This window comes from Parasteatoda tepidariorum, chromosome 8 (assembly GCF_043381705.1).
Source record: "Parasteatoda tepidariorum isolate YZ-2023 chromosome 8, CAS_Ptep_4.0, whole genome shotgun sequence".
NCBI classification, from domain to species: domain Eukaryota; kingdom Metazoa; phylum Arthropoda; class Arachnida; order Araneae; family Theridiidae; genus Parasteatoda; species Parasteatoda tepidariorum.
Window position 1 is genome coordinate 7262603 of NC_092211.1, and position 19159 is coordinate 7281761.

The 19159-nt window shown below is 30.6% G+C and overlaps 2 protein-coding genes across 2 annotated transcripts in view; one reads left to right on the forward strand and one right to left on the reverse strand.

Annotated features, from left to right (window-relative positions):
* The window catches only part of LOC107436222 (ATP-dependent RNA helicase 25E), a 38951-nt gene extending 36730 nt beyond the window's left edge, over positions 1–2221 (reverse strand). The window contains exons 1-2 of the mRNA XM_016047848.3: positions 2039–2221; positions 1624–1852 (exon numbers count right to left, since the gene is read on the reverse strand). Coding sequence (XP_015903334.1) covers positions 1624–1822 — 199 coding nt within the window. The 5' untranslated portion in view covers positions 1823–1852; positions 2039–2221. The remainder of the gene's footprint in view (positions 1–1623; positions 1853–2038) is intronic.
* A 9245-nt stretch (positions 2222–11466) lies between these two features.
* LOC107436221 (beta-secretase 1) lies at positions 11467–18785 on the forward strand. The gene is made up of 4 exons (XM_043051113.2): positions 11467–13584; positions 16045–16086; positions 16917–16995; positions 18526–18785. Exon 1 carries the CDS (start codon positions 11781–11783, stop codon positions 13170–13172), a length of 1392 nt encoding a protein of 463 aa, XP_042907047.1. The 5' UTR covers positions 11467–11780; the 3' UTR covers positions 13173–13584; positions 16045–16086; positions 16917–16995; positions 18526–18785.
* Positions 18786–19159: the final 374 nt, after the last annotated feature.

Sequence of the window (19159 nt, forward strand, 5' to 3'; positions counted from 1 at the left end):
TGATAATGTATCATTTTAGTAGTTTAAAACATTATTGATTGGAAAATTTGTGATTATTCTCTTTTTTCCAGTGAAATGAACTTATTTTAAATTAATACAAATATAATTTAAAGCATAAAATATCTATCAACATGTGTAGTTAATTATTGTACAAATAATAATTTTTTATAATAAATAATAGTATTATACAAATAACATTATTTATTTGTAAAAAAACATTTATTTTAGGATTCTAAAATGAAAAGAGATCAAAAACTTTCAATCTTTTAAAAATTATTACCCTTAGGTAAATTAATTATTAATATGTTAAAAATAATTGTTTCATGTAATGTATCAAAATTATTAATCCTTATGATTGATTTAAATTTGTTTCAAGTATTTTGTAATAATCTTTAATCAGCAATTTAGATAATTTGGTTTTTGCCGGTTTTTACCACTGTCCTGGCAAAAAACCCTTTTTGCCGGCAAAAACTCCAACCCTGATTTATACATGTTTAATATTTAACATAACTTTTTAAATTAGCATTTATAATTAAATTACATACTAATGCAGACACCTTGATAGTAACTCATTCAAGAAACTAACTTACTTCGTACAAGAAACGCACTATTGGATTTTAAAATCACATTAATATGAATTGCGATATTAGATTTCAAAAAAGTGAAAACACAAATAGCAATAATTAATTTTGAAATCGCGGACGTCTGATTCGAAAAATTTGTTGTCCGCGTGAAATTTTTGACCGCCGAGGACGGGCGGTTTTTCGAGCCCTGCAACCTTTGTCTATCAAAAGGTACCGCATCTCGCGTTTGAATCAAGTTAGCATGTCTTATATACCAGTGAATAATTGTTAAATTTTTGTAGTGGTAGTTAGGCCATAATTGCTTTAAACGGTAATTGGAACAGAAATTACGATTTAATTCCTGTTCCAACATATTGCATTCGATGAGTAGCACATTTCTGCAAAGACTGTTGTGTTGTTAATCAGAATAACTGAATTCACATTTCAAGAAAGTACCAAAAATTTTAGATTGGCCCTTTTGTACAAGAAAAGGAGACAAAAACAAAATGTTTTGGTAAGTAGCTTACATTTTATTTTGATAGCTTTACTTCATTTCTAACTAACTGTTGTTGGTTTTAACCCAGAAAAATGTCGAAACAATTAAGACAACACAAGTTTTTAGAAGAAATAATATAAATTATAAGAATAATTAGAAGAAATATGTTTGCGGAAAATGTACAATGGAAAAATCCCATATATGTAAAATATGCCTTGTGCGATGAATTAAAAATTCTCATTCTTTGTGTTTGTAATACAATAAAAATTAGCAATACACAATTTTGTTTCATTATAATCAAGTTTTTATAGTTTAATACTAACATCCATATTTCATAAATTCAATCAAGAAACTAAGTCCAGTCATATGGTAGAAATAGGCATATATTAAGCGTTGTTATGTTTAGTGTTGAATATATTACAATTGTACCTTTACTTTTTTATAATGTACGCTTTTACCGAGTGTTTCGGTCATCTGAGAGAATCCGGACTTAACTTAATAACAGTTAAAGCACAATTGTAATGTTACAGCTGTTCAAAACTTTAACTTTATAACAACACATACCTTCAGATGGATGTTCAAACCCGCAATCAACAATTGCTCTTAGTAGCTCTGGTTTCAGTAGGAAATCTCGAAATCCGGAGCTATGTATTGAAACATAACCACCGGTTGGTTTCTTTGTCTCAACTACTGTTTCAGGTACAGTAGTTTCCTGTTCATCTTCATCTTCGTAGTCCAATAACTCAGCTTCGTTTTCAGTCATAATTTAGCCAAACGCTTGTATAATATTTATCTGGGTAAGAAAAAAAAAGACATAGAAATTTTGTTATCACTAAAATAGCTCATGGAATTAAAAAAAAAATGGCTAGAAAGGTTTAAATGTTTAGAGTACATTGATCATATGAGAGAATTCTAAAAGAAACAATTCAATAATAAATATTATAATAAGAAAAACGGTTAGTTAACTTCATAAACTTACTAATTAAAAGTGGTATAATATTACGTGAAAAACTGTTGATTATTTCAGATGGAAATTTTAATTAGTCGATCAAAAATATATACTCTCTCCAACAACCAAGCTTCACTTCAATCAAAAGTTTCAATTTTTAAAAACGATTCAGGCGAATGGATAGTATTTTCTACACTAGGGTGCACTGCAAGCTCTTTATTGACTTCCGGGTCACTTATGCCAGTTTATTTTGAAGCCATTGGGCTCACAATGTGATCATAGTGTTTTGAGACTTTCTTGAGTAGTTTTTTCTTGTATACATGCATTTGTTACCTGATTTATTATTTTTTTTTTTTAAAAAGAATATTTATAAAAATTGTCGTTTGAAGACCTGTCATTTCAAGACGTATGAATCGTCATTTGAATAAAAAAAATCGTAATAAAGCACTTCTTACCTTTTCAACAATAATTGTACGAGTATATTGTTGAAAGCACTTGCACTTTGAAATTTAAAATTAAGTAATAATTTGTAAAATGACCTTAATCTCGCTATTCGAACAATATATGCTAACGCTAACGTATGATGCTGCACGGCTTGCAACCAAGAACAAACTGTAATAAACAAATAAAAAGAGATCAAATCGGGATAGCTAAAAAAGCTTAAAAAATCCTACAGCCATGTCACCTATTTTAATAATACTTCTATAAATAACGAAAACAAATTTTCACTTCAAACTTTGTAGAATTACTTATTATCTTATGAAATACAGCAAATTTGAGTTCAAAAATCAGCTCCTAGCAGAATAAGCTGTATTAAGCGGCTGTATAATTTCAAACCGGAAGCAGAGAAGGTCGAGAGCTTAATATTGTTGTTATTTACACTTATATTGAATATAATATATACCACCACCCATTGTTACCATTTTATACACCCCCCATTTTAGGTTTCTGCAGTTTTCCAAGACGGGACAGGCTGGAATTGAGTAAAACTTTTGCTCAGTCGCAATATCTTTAAAACCTGAAACATTCCCTATGATTATAATTAAATGATCGAATTTCATGGGGAAAAAAGTTAACCATCTTTAGGGTGGGTTAAGGCGATCAAAGAAACTTTGATCAAAATAGGCGTGAGCATTCAAATTACAACATGAAAGTAAATAAAATATAAATGGGCAGATGGGCACTTTATTTACGTCGCACTATACAGTTGCACTACTGGCGAAGAACTGGGAAACATCCCTAAAGACGATCCGAAAACATGCCAACGCAATTTTGAACCTCTGCAGAGGGTATGGCTCCCTTGCTTTTCTTTGATATCCCGATGAGTTGTGCTCAAAATCAAGCACTTTACGTAGGGACCGATCAAGACAAATTCAGGCCCAAGGCCCACCAAATTTTCCGGGCCCCTTACAAGATATTCTGAAATTAAATTACTGAAAAGTAGTCGTAACAATGAAAAAGAATCTATTGAACTGCATGATTCAAGAGAAATATTCTAAGAAATATTGAAAGCTGACAATTGAAGATTATATTTCTAAGATAAAGTTTACGTATCTATAAATTAAAGCAAAATATAAAACAACAAAACAATGTTATATCAAAATGAAAATAGTTTGGTGGCAACAAACAATTGAAATCAGTAATTTTTGCTGAAAGTCACTGATTTTTATTTAATAATCTTTGTTGTAACAGTTTTTTTATTTAATACTTAAGCTAACACAAAGCTAGTTCACCTTTCATTAGACTTTTTACCATTTTTGAGGCCCCTCAGAAATTGCGGGCCCTAGGGCCATGCCTATTGGCCGGGCCACAGGTGATAATCAGGCTCCGACTTTACGATCAAAATATTATGCGGGACAAAATCTAAATGGGAACCGCGTAATGGTCAGGAAAAGGGAAAATGTGAAGGGGGGAAAAAAGTTGCGCACTGTAGTTGAGGGTATGATATATTTAAAAAAATAATAATCACGAGCTCTTTGTTTTTAAAAGTCATTCAAATTTTAAAATTATTTACTAAATTTTAAAAAATTAAAATTCCATTTTATTACGCATTCATATTAGCAGTGTAATCTATCTTGTGCTTTTATTAAAGGAAAAAAATAGAGAAATTCTTGTTTTTTAAATTAAATAAATATGGTAGGTAGGTACTTTATTTACGTAACACTAGAGCTACACAATGGAATATTGGTGAAGGTCAGGGAGGCTCCCCTGAGACATATGCCATCGCAATTTTGGTCCTCTGCAGAGGGATGGCTCCCCTATGTTGGTAGCCCGACGACATGCACGTGAAGTCAAGCACTTAACGGTAGAACAGATTCTGCGCCCCTCGGTCCCCATGCAGGTTGATCAAAGTGGTCACCCACCCGCTTACTGGCCGCAGCCAGTGATTTTTGACTTCGGTGTTCTACCTAGAAAGCATGTAACCTTACAACAACCTTGTGTTTTAACTTTATTTTCACTGTCACGAAAATGTTTGGAGTAAAAACCTTTTTTTCAATGACGTAAAAATATTGCAATTTCCAATCTTTCCTCCTTAAAGGAAAACTAAATGATTTCTAAATCTTTTTTTAAAAAATATTGCTATTTAGGTTAAAAAACAAGCAAATTGTAAACTTTATTTTTTGCATTGTTGTTTGCTGTCATGATTAGGTTAGCAGAAATATTAAGCGAAAACCTTTTTCAAAGGAAACGAAATAAAGCTAATATTGACCTTTTCAGCGAAAATATTTAAATAATAAGAAAATATTTTGCAAAGGACCTCATTTAAGGGAAAGCAAATAAACGAGCATAAGACCATGTTTTTGGACTGTTTTTTTAGGTCTGCAAAAGTACAATACGAAAACTTTCTTTTAAAGGTTTCTCGACACAAGTATAAGTAATAGTTCTTTTTTAGAAACTTTTCATTCGAATAATCTCATTAAAAAATAAATAAAATTTTAAAAAATTTGAATTTGGAGTTTGAAATTGACTCTTTAATATTTTTTTACACATTTTATTTTTTTCTCGAATTTGGCTATAGGGGTCCTATGCGTTGCGGTTCCTTTAAAATGTGTGGCCTTCTCTCGTTCATTTTACCTTATTGCAAACCTAATTATGGTATAGCAATAAAATATCCGCGCGAAGAGTATTTTATTTAAAATATTTATAAACAGAAAAAATTCGCCCAACAGCCTATTGTGTGCTAGAGGGTCATCGATATTAAGACTTCACGATTTATGACTGAGTGATGGTGAAAATAAAATCAGCATTGTGCACCCATCGCTTTTATTTGCCTGACAAGCTGGTACCCTCTCTAAAGCTGGGTGGATTCAAAGCCTAGACCCACAGTTTTTTTCATCATATCTTTGGAGTGAACTTAAGAACATTTTGTTCACAGAACTCGATGTATAGTGTGCAAAATAAGAGACAGACCACCCTGAATAGATTTTGATCCATCAATTGAATTTTCACGCTTTGTAACTCAATCTTAATTTTTTTAAGGGGTGATCTCAAATATGCTAATTAATTAGTGCAGGCAATTATTTAAATTACGAAATTAGACACAAAAATGTGTTTTCTCCCAATAAACATATCTTTTCTCCGACGGATTCAGATTTTGAACCCCCAAAATATAGGGGGTAGCCACAATCTGGGGAATATTGTCCCTATAGTTTGATCATGAGGGCGATCCAAAGTTTGGATGCCTCTATCTTAATTTAATATTTTGCATATTTCGCCATATATAGAGACCTTTTTAAGAGAGTTAAAAAAATTTGAACATAATTTTAAAATTCGTTTATCCAATGCAGAAAATAAACTTTAGTAGATATTTATTATTTTTTATTAGGTTATTAAATAATAGCTGGATAATTTTTGAATTATAAGGCATACAGCTTTTTATACAATTTTTATGTATGTAATTTTACATGGCAAAATACAAAATCGAGCTAAATCTATCGAATTGTTCCTGTGTATATTTAAAATTTGATTTCTCAGAAACTATTCAACCGATTATGCTCAAACTTTGCATTTTGTCATGTGAAATTACATATTTTAAAAGGAAGTAAAGATTTTATACCTCTCAATATAAATTTTGGCACTGCTGTAAAAGATTTTCTCGAAGAAGTTTATAAATTAGCAGGGATGTAAATGTTCAACCATTCCTGAAATTTTGCAGCAGTTTTTTCGTGTCAAGAATTTTTTCTATACTAAAATTAAAATAAAAAATAAAAAAAAATGTAAAAGGAACTAATATAAAGAAAAACAAGTTTTTCTATAGGGGGGGGGAGGCTAAAAGTCTGTTTAATTAAATTTTAATTAAGTCGTTCAAAAAATCGGAAGATAGTATTTTAAATCTGTTCTCTTTCTTTTAACGTCTTATTTGAATTATCAAACAAATATACGTCTAAAATACACAAAATTAAAATGGAAAAGCAATAAATAAAATTTTAAACGAAGTTCTTTTAAAAACTAGAAAAACTTCTTTTAGCCTTATTGTACCGAAACTTTGAGGCAATGCTTAATGTTCAAACTTCAATATTCTTATTCAATTAAGAATAATAATTTAAATAAAGAAAAATAAATAAAAAAATAATAATCTCACTAAATTTAACTTTTGAAAATTACTGTAAACCCCTGATTCCCCTCCCTACCAAAATACTGTCTTAAAAACTGCTGCTTACGTCATGCGCAACTTTGCACTAACATTACGGCTACTGATCATTTACACTCTTGGAGTTTACTGGCTTGATTAAAGCTTAAAATTGAAGTTTCTTAATGATATTCTGTGATTCATTTTGAAATTGGAATTCATTTGAGAAATTTGATCTCTATAATTGATCAAAAATCGTCGAATACTGTCAAGTTTCGAATAATGGCCATGAAAATTTTTGTGACCAGTACTAAGACACCCTGCTTCAGTTTGTTTTAGGCGATAGTTCGGTTTCAACATGGAAGATGACGTGATCGATTGTAGCGGCTCTTGGGTGCTAATTGATGGATTGCTTCTACCACATAATTTTCGGAACTTGAATGCAGTTTATCTATTGATTCGACTTCATATTTATGTATAGTGCGAAACAAAATTACTCGTCTTAAATAACTTTCAATCTAATACGTAAATGGTTTAGGTCTTGAGTCTCAATTTTTTTTTTTTTTGTTTTTTTGTTCGAGGACATAATCTTGTACAAGCTAATTTATTTATACAAATGATATTTTAAGTTACAAAACCAGAAAAAAACACGATTTTTTTTTTACTCAGATGGATTTGAATTTTTGATCCTCAAATTTTGAGGATCAAAATATGGAAGGTAGTCAATATTTTAAAAGTTTTCCAGCCTGAAAATATTGCCAAAGTTGTTTAGGCAGGAGAGCGTTTGAATGTTCGGATCTCTTAATGTTAACAAAGCTTTTTGAGTATTTCGCTATGTTTGAAGAATTTTTTTAAGCGAATCATGAAGTTTTTGCACACTATTATAAGATTCGTTTATCCAAAGATAATTCTATGCAAAAAATAACTTTAAATAAATATTATTTTTTATTTTATTTACTAATTGTCGAAAACACTTTGCATTGCAAAATATAGAAATTTTTTTCCATAATTTTTAAGAAAGTAATTTTAAAGGCAAAATGAGAAATTTGAATGAAATCGGACTAATAGTTTCTAGGTAGTCAAATTCTAAAAAAAAGCTATTTATAGAAAATTCGATTTCTGAAGAACACTTCGATTGATTTCATTCAAATTTTAAATTTTTGATTTGCTTTAAAAGTTATACAATACGAAATTTGCAAAAAGGAATTTTAACATTAAGTGATTCAAACTTTCAACCGCTCTCCTTCATAAACTGTTGATACCATATTTTGCAGATGGCAGGTGCTTCTCCTGTTTTAAGGGTCTAGGAACTGAATCCCTCATAAAGTTAGACATTCAAATCAATAAGATCGAGTAGTAGTATGTACATTAAAATCCGATGTATTATAAATGCTACGTTTGGTAAAAATCAGATTCAAGATATAGTAATACACAGTTTCTATTTTAAAATCCTGCTAAGTAGTCTGGAGCCTCATAAAACTTTTTAATATGGATAAATCTTTAATTTCTGAAATATTATTTTTATTTGTTGAGCTATATTTTGGTATTAATGTAAATCTAACTAACGTTAGTGCTAATTTCCATTTTTTATAATAACTATAAATGCATTGTAAATGCTATTTACTTGAATCTATTGGCAACTTATACATCCAAAAAAAAAAAAATAATAATAATTAAGGTAAAATAGTAATAACAGTAAAAACTTAAAGTATTGATAATTAAATTTAAATTATAGTTTAAGTGTTTACTTGAAACCTACTGATATTAAGAAGGGAGCATAATAACCATTTAATGTCTTTCGGGTAAGGGTGTTCCAATCATAAATTTAAGTTTTAAATTCTTAAGTTAATATTAATTGATAATCTTAAAAATACAAATAACAATGCGTAAATTAAATACTTAATAAGGCAAATGAAATGCAATTAAGCTATGAACCTACTTTTTATATGAACGAAAGGGAAAAATCTTAAGCTTGAAACAATAAAACAGAATATGATTAAGAAACTTCAATTTTAAGCTTTAATCAAGCAAGTTAACTCCAAGAGTGTAAATGATCAGCAGCCGAAATATTTGTGCAAAGTTGCGCATGACGTAAACAGCAGTATTTTGAGAGGGAGGAGAATCAGGGGCTTATAATAATTTTCAAAAGTTAAATTTAATGAGGTTATTTTTTTCTTTTATTTTTGTTATTATTTTTAATTGAATAAGAATATTGAAGTTTGAACATTAAGCATTGCCTCAAAGTTTCGGTACAATAAGGCTAATAGAAGTTTTTCTAGTTTTTAAACGAACTTCGTTTAAAACTTTATTTATTGCTTTTCCATTTTAATTTTGTGTATTTTAGACGTATATTTGTTTGATAATTCAAATAAGACGTTAAAAGAAAGAGAACAGATTTAAAATACTATCTTCCGATTTTTTGAACGACTTAATTTAAATTTAATTAAACAGACTTTTAGCCGCCCCCCCCCCTTTAGAAAAACTTGTTTTTCTCTATATTAGTTCCTTTTATATATTTTTTATTTGAAATTTTTATTTTCAGCAGTGTTTTGCCGATAATGTATAGAAAAAATTCTTGACACGAAAAAACTGCTGCGAAATTTCAGGAATGGTTGAGCATACCTGCTAAATCTTTTATAGCAGTGACAAAATTTAAATTGAGTGTTATAAAATTTTTACATCCTTTTAAAATATGTAATTTCACGTGACAAAATGCAAAATTTGAGCATAATCGGTTGAATGGTTTCTGAGAAATCGAATTTCAAATATACACAGGAACTATTCGATAGATTTAGCTCGATTTTGTATTTTGCCATGTAAAATTACGTACATAAAAATTGTATGAAAAATTGTATGCCTTATAATTCAAAAATTTTCCAGCTATTATTTAATAGCGCACTAAAAAATAATAAATATCTACTAAAGTTTATTTTCTGCATGCAATTATCTTTGGATAAACGAATTTTAAAATTATGTTCAAATTTTTTTTAACTCGCTTAAAAAAGTCTCCATGTATGGCGGAATATGCAAAATATAAAATTAAGATAGGGGCATCCAAACTTTGGATCACCCTCATAATCAAACTATAGGGACAATATTCCCCAGATCGTGGCTACCCCCTAATACAGAGAAAACACATTTTTGCGTTTAATTTTGTAACTTAAATAATCGCCTGCACTAATTAATTAGCATATTTGAGATCACCCTTTCGAAAAATTAAGATTGAGTTATAAAACGTGAAAATTCAGTCATTAGATCAAAATCTATTCAGGGTGGTCTGTCTTTTATTTTGCACACTATACATCAAGTTCTGTGAACAAAATGTTCTTAAATTCACTCCAAAGATATGATTAAAAAAACTGTGGGTCTAGGTTTTGAATCCACCCAGCTTTAGAACGGGTACCAGCTTGTCAGGCAAATAAAAGCGGTGGGTGCACAATGCTGATTTTATTTTCACCATCACTCCTCTTTAGTCATAAATCGTGGAGTCTTAATATCGATGACCCTTTAACTCACAATAGACTGTTGGGCGAATTTTTTCTGTATATAAATATTTTAAATAAAATTCTCTTCACGCGGATATTTTATTGCTATACCATAATTAGGTTTGCAATAAGGTAAAATTAACAAGAGAAGGCCACTCATTTTAAAGGAACCGCAATGCATAGGACCCCTAAAGCCAAATTCGAAAAGGAAAAAAAAATTGTAAAAAACTATTGAAGAGTCAATTTTAAACTCCAGATTCAAATTTTTTAAATTTTTTTTTTTTTTAATGAGATTGTTTGAATGAAAATTTTAAAAAAAAGGTACTATTACTTATACTTATGTCGAGAAGCCTTTAAAAGAAAGTTTTCGTATTGTACTTTCGCAGACCTTAAAAAAACAATCCAAAAACATGGTCTTATGCTCGTTTATTTGCTTTCCCTTAAATGAGGTCCTTTGCAAAATATTTTTGTATTATTTATTAATATTTTCGCTGAAAAGGTTAATATTTGCTTTATTTCGTTTCCTTTGAAAAAGGTTTTCGCCTAATATTTCTGCTAACCTAATCATGACAGCAAACAAAAATGCAAAAAATAAGGTTTACAATTTGCTTGCTTTTTTAACCTAAATAACAATATTTTTTAAAAAAGATTTAAAAATCATTTAGTTTTCCTTTAAGGAGGAAAGGTTGGAAATTGGAATATTTTTAAGTCGTTGAAAAAAGATTTTTACTGCAAACCTTTTCGTAACAATGAAAGTAAAGTTAAAACTCAAGGTTGTCGTAAGGTTACATGCTTTCTGGGATTATATCAGAAGATCATATCATATCTTTATCTCGCCGTTTGATGATGCGCGGAATGCAACGAGAACAGAGTACGGAATGCAAGTAAAAAAAAAGCATCGATAAATAACTAAAACAAATGTTGACTTCAAACTCAACAGAATTACTTAATATCATTAATATTTTAATAAACACAGCAGANGGTTGGAAATTGCAATATTTTTAAGTCGTTGAAAAAAGATTTTTACTGCAAACCTTTTCGTGACAATGAAAATAAAGTTAAAACACAAGGTTGTCGTAAGGTTACATGCTTTCGGGGTACGTACTTTGTCAAAAATATACCAATATCGAAATTTAAACCTAAATGATAATTCGTAAAAAGGTCTTTATCTCGTCGTTTGATGGTGCGCGGAATGCAACGAGAACAGAGTACGGAATGCAAGTAAAATAAAAACATCGATAAATAACTAAAACAAATGTTGACTTCAAACTCAACAGAATTATTTAATATCATTAATATTTAAACACAGCAGATTTGAGCTCAAAAATTATAAAACTTATTTATTTTGTTAAAAACAAATTACCTGTTTCAAAATATCGCATCACAAAATAAGCAGCTGTATACTTTTTAACAGGAAATAAATCAGATCCAGAGTTCGAGATTGTTGTTTACATTTATATTGAAAACACCATCTAATAGTTGACATGTTTCCCCATTGTGAAACTGAAGGATTCATTTTAATAATAAAAAAGTTTTTTGTTGGTACTTTTATTTCGTCTCAATAAGGAGATGTTTTTTAATTGGAATTTTTGATGTTTTATTTATTAATTAAGTGTAAAAGACAAGAACTTTCCTCTTATTTTTCCCCCATAAAAGTTTGAATTCGGCGATACATTCATGCATGTTGTTTTAAAAATGTGAACTTTTGAGTGTGAAAATGTTGTTGAGTGTTCTTTCATTTGCCTTCTATTTGTATTGTTGTTGGTGCCAAGTACTGTACTATGAATACGATGTTGAAGGGGAAGCTCAACATGGATTTTATGTAACTATTACTATAGGTCGTCCACCACAAAATATAAAACTTTTAATTGATACTGGAAGTGCTAATTTCGCAGTAGCTGTCACTCCACCTCTGAAAAGCGGCAGCAATAATTTCTTTCGTTACTCTAACTCGAACACTTTTGTGAAAACAAGCTCTCATATAGCAATTCAATATGTTCAGGGTAATTGGAGTGGCTTTTTAGCCACCGATATAGTATATGTTGAAAAGAATCGCTACGTTAGGTGTGCCATAGCCTGTATGTCGGATGTGCATAATGTTTTCGACATCAATTCAATGTTCAGTGGCATATTGGGATTGGCCTATCCAGCTGTAGCTAAACCCAATTCATCCATCTCCCCATTCTTTGATGCCATCAGGAAGGCTCAAAATATAAACGACGTTTTTTCGATCAGTTTGTGCGGTCCTTCATTCTCGGACAGTCGCGGCTCGGATGGAAAATTGCACTTCGGGTTTATTTCTGCCAGGTACTATTCTGGCAAGATAATGTATTCTCCGATCACGAGAGAGCGTCTTTACGAAATAACTTTGACAACGCTGAGAGTGGGATCGAAAGAAATAGCCGTGAATTGTGAGGAATTAAATGATCCCAGATCGTCTGTGGATACGGGAACGACCCAACTACTCGTATCCAGTTTGGTGTATAATGAAATCATATCTAAAATAAAATTACACGTTAGTGAAGAAGAGAGTCAGTCGGGCGTCGTGGGAAATGTCAGTAAATTCTGGCTCAATGATACAGCAGCTTGTGTTCCTAAGATGTATTTTAATATTTCTCTTTTTCCTGACCTATTCATATCTTTTTACCACACTGATAACAGTTATTTTAATCTTGTTATATCACCTGAACTTTATCTACTTCCTTTTCAAGAGTTTTCCATCGAAAATACTTGTTTCACGCTCGGCATCGGCGTATCCGACGTTGGAACGATCGTCGGTTCCACTCTTTTGAAAGGGTATTACGTCGTTTTCGATCGAGCCAACAAGAGAATAGGCTTTGCTAACTCTAGTTTCTGTCTAAAAGAGATGAGCTTTGTTACGATGCCCAGTTTTTTAGACAGCGCCAACTTCTCGAATTGCAAATGTGTTGAGAACAATGTTCAGAATGATTCTATTACTGCTGGAACCATTATATTATTAGTGTTTATTTTAATACTGGCAGTTTTGTTGTTATACAGGATAATTGTATGGGTTCAAGCTATTAGGTTTCAGTATTCTAATAATCACTTAGACACTAGCAACTTAGTTGAGGAAGATGATAAACTATAAAACTAAATTTTTTTAAAACATTGTTGTGTGTCTACCACTACAAAAATACAATTCCAATTCACTACTATATAAGACGTGTTAACTCGATTCTATGTAGGTGTATCTTTAGATAGATGAAGGTTGACATTGTTGATAACTATTATCTCCACATTGGTGACCTGCAGATGTGATGTGAACACGCCTACCTTTACAGAACCTCCCACTTCGATTTGAACACACCTACTTCAATGAATGGTCCACATTGAACTATGGACTTGCTACTTATAACTGCGACATTATCCAGCTCATTGTGCTGTTGCTGCTCAGTCTAGTTCACACACAACATATACACTCGACAGCTAGCGGCAACACAGGAAGGACTTTCCAGAAGTCCAGGGTCCTGAAGTTTCAAGAAATCATCAATCACATTTATGTATAAAATTTCTTGTATATTTTATTTAGAAATATTAAAACTATAATTTATACTTGGCATCGCTTTCATTTGTAAATATTTTTTCTGTTAGAATAATAAATATGGTTAAAGATAAAAGTAAACTTATACATAATTATTCATTTAAATTATGCTGTCTATAATTTATTGAGAATTTCATGTTTTGAAAATATGAATGATTTAAATTTATAAAGACAAAATTTTTTAGAAATGAGTAATTAATGATTTTACTGAAAAAAATTTCAGGATTTTAGAGTTGAGCTCACAATCACCCCTGGATATGTAATGTAGGGAAAATATTTATAAACTTCTGCAAGTTTATAATTACTTTCCTTATTAGCTTTCCCTACTAACTAACTTTGTAAATAATATATTAAGTATGTAAATAAATAAATTTATAAACATTATACCTTTCAATGTAAGGGACAAATCAATATGATCCATTTTGCCTATGGAAAGAATGAAGTTAATATCAATAGGTACAAGAACTGAAATGATTGCTACTCCTAAAAACTGAGATTTTTTTCCCTATAAAAGGTTATGCCAATTCAGTCCTATGCATGTTGTGATAATTTAGTAATTTTTATTGTGAATGTCCTTCTTTTAGCATCCCTGTTTCATTCTCTTTTTTGCATGCTTTGTAGAAATCTCTTCTTCTTCCTTCTGTAGTTGCATGAAGATGCTCATACTTTATGTGTAGATTGGAAAACTCTCCTGGTTAGTACATTTTATTTTTGAAGAGCCTTCTACATTGTCAGAACTGAACAAAAGAACAATTGCAAGATTTATATTATTTATTGACCTATCCATAACATCAACAGACTCATAAAAACTTGAGAGTATTTGCCAAATGAACTTCAATTTAAATGTTAGTTGGTCATCACTGTCCATGCTTCAAAAATGCTGCTCTGAAAAAAAAAGGAACTGTGATTTCTATCCCACACAGCGGTAATAATAGAAGTTGGTGACGTTCCCGGCCACAAAAATTATCTCACTTCATTAATAATATTAGTGTGTAGAAATAAAATTCTCCCACAGTGATCGTAAAGACACGAATCCCAGCAGAACACTGAAGTTAAGCATCACCGGCTGCCGTCAGTAAGAGGGTGGGTGACCACTTAGATCAGCCTGCGTATGGACCGAGGGTGCTTGGTATCAGTCCTTGTTAGACTATTCTACAGTAAAGTAATAGACTTAGCCCGCAGGTCGTCTGGCTATCAAGGAAGAAGATCAAAGTTGCGATGGTATGTCTTTGGATCATCCTCAGGGATGTTTCTCAAACCATTGATCTTAAGTCCATTTTCTTAAGTCTTTCGACCAAGGTGAAAAATGAAAGGATAAAATTTTTTCTTAATTTTTATACCCAATCTAAAGGTTTTGTATTCTCACTATGTAAATTAATGATAATTTTTTTTATTGCATAATAAATTTTTTTTTATTTGGAAAAATAACTAACATTTTAAAGACATTTTTTAGTTTATTACAATATTATTTTTTTAAAGCAGTCATTGAACTTTAATTACATTGCCTTGTAATTTTGTACCCAATGCAGAGTATTGCTAGAAATTTGCCTTTGTGAAGGACTTTTTAAAGGAACTAACCTGCATTTACGTTACATGGGAAGGATAACTACTCTCGGGTAGCGGGACAATAAGTGAACGCTAACCCATGATCCGTTTACCACTGAGAATGTTTTACGTCAGCTCTCAGAATGTTTTACGTCAGAACACTCTATCCCCTGAGCCACCACAGCTCTTTAAAAAAATATTTTATTTTATAACTGTCGTTGAGCAGCTGACTCAATTTTTTGGGCTCAATTTTTTGGGCAGCTGACTCAACTATTAATGTTCAACTCCATAGCCTTGGAATTTTGAACCCAATCTAAAAAGACAAGTTAACTCCTTGATCAAATACTTTGAGAAATTATGCCTTCTTTGAGAACAAGTACAATATTATTTTATTTTATAGTTGAGCAGCCCACCTAATTTTGGGTTTAGGACTAGTAATGTTCAACTCCGCAGCCTTATAATTTTGAAGCAATCCAGAAGACAAGGAAACTCCTGGATCAGTTCCCCCAGAGGTATGACTAGTTATGGAAACATGGAGAACTTTGTAACCCAACGGATTTAACATGCGCTCGTCAATATTTTCCATCCAAGTAGTCTTTTCCCGGCGGGGATCGAACCCTCAACCTAATTCAGTGCTCAACCAGCCACAAAACATATACTTGTTTGTCTTTCAGAAAGAGTGAAGCCAGTAGTTGAAAAATATTTAATAATGCTACGTCTGTTAATTATAAAAAATTCTTATTAAATATTATATTTATATTGAATTATGTTTTCTTTATTTTAATTTCTCAAAGTGCTGTTTATTTAAAATCTTTTTTCCAATTTTTCTCTTTTCGCAAAATTTTAATGGAATTTTTAAATGTTTATTTTACAGAGTGTTGGCATTGATAAGGGCAGTATACCTGATCTAACCAAGGTAAGTCATAATGCTATGCTTTAAATCAATTCAACTTGAACTCTAAAATGTTCCTAAAAGGAAATTTAAGTAGCAAAATCCGCTTTAAACACACAGGCAGTAATGCTTTCTAAATTGCAATATTTCACTATAAGTTTTCTTCACTTTTTTCTTATTTTATTTGAATTGTCGTTCTACAGCCGACCCAATTTTGAGTTTAAGGCTACCTATGTTAAACTCCTTATCCTTGCAATTTTGAACCCTATCCAGAAGACAAATGAATTCCTTGATCAGTTATTGGGAGAAATTCGCCTCTGTGGAGGACTTTTGATGGAACTAACCCGCATTTGTGTTACATGGAGAGGAAACCACAGAAACCTCCCATGGTTAGCCTAACGGCAAGGGGACTTCAACCCATGATCCGTCTACCATCCAGGATATTTAACGTCATCGGTGTGTTTGGCATTAGCAGAATTCGAATTCCAATCATCACTATGTGGGATTCATACCCGTCTAACCTCTTTGGGAAACAAACCCTCTATCCCCTGAGCCACAACAAGTAATCGTTTTATATATGTTTATTTAGTTTTGTCCTTGTCATTTTTAAAATACTGTTTATTTTCAATTGCAAGTAAACTTATTTCATAATTTTTGCTTTATGCATAAGAATGAGCAAAACTGAAAATAAATTATCCAATTCATTTCATCAGTTACAGAAAGGAAAGGAATTTTGATATTATCAGATTCGAAAAAATCAGGGATTTTTTCTTTCTGAGTGTTTGAGCCCACCCTATGATTAATAGTTAAATTTAAGCTATACTATGCCTTACAACAATTTACTTTGTTTTTAGGCTTCGTGTCCTTTGCTAGAAGAAATGGAAAATCACCTTACATATATTTGGAAGGAAAAAAAAGTCAAACAGTTGCCAAGTAACTACATATTTGTTTGAACGAATAATACTAAATTTGTCTTTTTTTATTATTATATACAATTTGGTGTCAGTCATAAAAAATCTTTGATATTGTATTAGTCGCTAAACTTCACTTTATAATTGAATATTAGTGAAAATTCATTGAAATTAAATTTTAATTTTAATCTTATTATATTTAAATTGATGTACAAAATATATCTTAAATACCTGAAAGTTTTCTTGAAGATATACATATTATTCTATTTTTTTAATATGTATATCACGATGAATTCTTTTTGTATAGTAAGATTCATGTTAAAATAATGGTTCACTTCTTAATAACAATTTTTTGAGAAATAGGCTAGTGCTTTCAATATTTACGTAACTAATAAACGACTAAAAATAACTTGCCCATAAATGATCATATTGTAAAACCCATTGGACTCAGAGTCTGTTCAGAAGAGGTTTTTGAGAAATCTTATGTTGTAAACTGTTCTATTAATTGAGCAGTGAGTTATTGCAGTCCAGGAATCGTGCTCTAAATGACTTACTATAACTAAATGAAATAGACAAAAACATTCAAAGAAATATCACTTTTGTGACTTCCTTTTTTGCCCCATACGAAAATTTGTTGTTCTCTTTATTCTATTATACATTGTTTTTAAAAACCATACTTACATTCAAATCAAATTCTAAAAATTTACGAAAAACAAACTCGTGGAATGTTTTACTTCAAGGAATTTAAGAAAGCTTTTTTAAATGTCTACTACTAGTTGTCTCCAGTTTGAAAAAGGTCTCTATTAATTTTTATTCATAAAAGATTGTCAGCAATTAAAAGTAAAAAAAAATTATCTATTGTGTGAGTAGTCTGTATAATGTGAAGTTTCGCTGTATTTTGTTAAGCTGATCATTAAAATTTATTACAATACCACCCTTTATTTTACAGAGTGCGTAGCGTTTTTTAAAAGTGCTAATTTTTGATTTATGTTTCTAAAAGCCCTTAAAGGTGCTTTTTTTAATCGGGGTTTGTAAAAAGTGGTTAATTTTTTATGTTTTATAAAGAGATCTTCTTTTTTCTTTGCCGTGTCGATTATCATTCTAAATTACAAAAAATTTACGATTTTCACAATTTTTTCTGCATTGTTTATCAGAAACTAGTTACTTTATGATGATTATGTAAAGTTTTTAAATTTTATTGATTTTTAATTTTTGATGATTTTGATTTTTTTTTTAGTTTATAAATTAAGAACTTTAAGCAATAGAAAAAAATAATTTTTATTACTGCACAGATCCTAATTATGATTTTTTTCATTTTTTGGAAAGTGATTAAAAATATTTTTTGAGCGCTTAAAAGGTGCTTATTTTTTGTTGAAAAACCTGGCTACATCATTTATGTAGTTTCTCCCCCTACATCATTTTTTTTATTATTTATGATTTTAAAAAAGTGTACTCTTTAAATTATAAATATTATATTATTAGTTCATAAGCTTTTATTATTTACACAAACAAAAAATATTACATAGTTTAAGAAATTTCATTAACCTTTTAGGACAAATTCAGTTCAGTGTGCAGTGTCTGCTCTGAGCTCTACTAGTTCTGCTTTAGCAAACAGTGCTCATGAAATCTCTCACGAGCTGAATGGCCTGACAGTGGATGAGAGTATGAGGAGGGCTGTTGAAGAAGAAGCTGCCATCATGAATCAATTGAAGGTTGTATAATCACTTGTAAAAGTTGCATGAATCTCGCTGCATTTCATATTTTGAGCATTCGGGAATGCCTATTAATGACCATTAAAATCGTCTCAAAGGACTGCAGACTTATTTATGCATCTTGCATGACTCTTGCTTCACTTCATTGCCAGGATTCTCACCCCACAGAGAAAACCGGGAAAATACAAGGAATTTAAAAATCACCTAAAATAATAGGGAATTTTGTTTCTTATTTTCGTCTTTTAAAAAATGGTGACCACTCTTAAGGATATTTCAACTATACTAAACTGTTTAATTTACTGCAGCATTATTGAAGTATCTTCAGCTGTTTCTTTTTGTCAATTTCTACTGTAAATTCATACTCTCCCTATATCTCATTCAAATTTTCAACCATTTATAAAATACTTTTTATTTATCCACTCAAGTTCAAATACATTTTTTTAAACGTGTAGTGGATGACACTTAATGTTAATA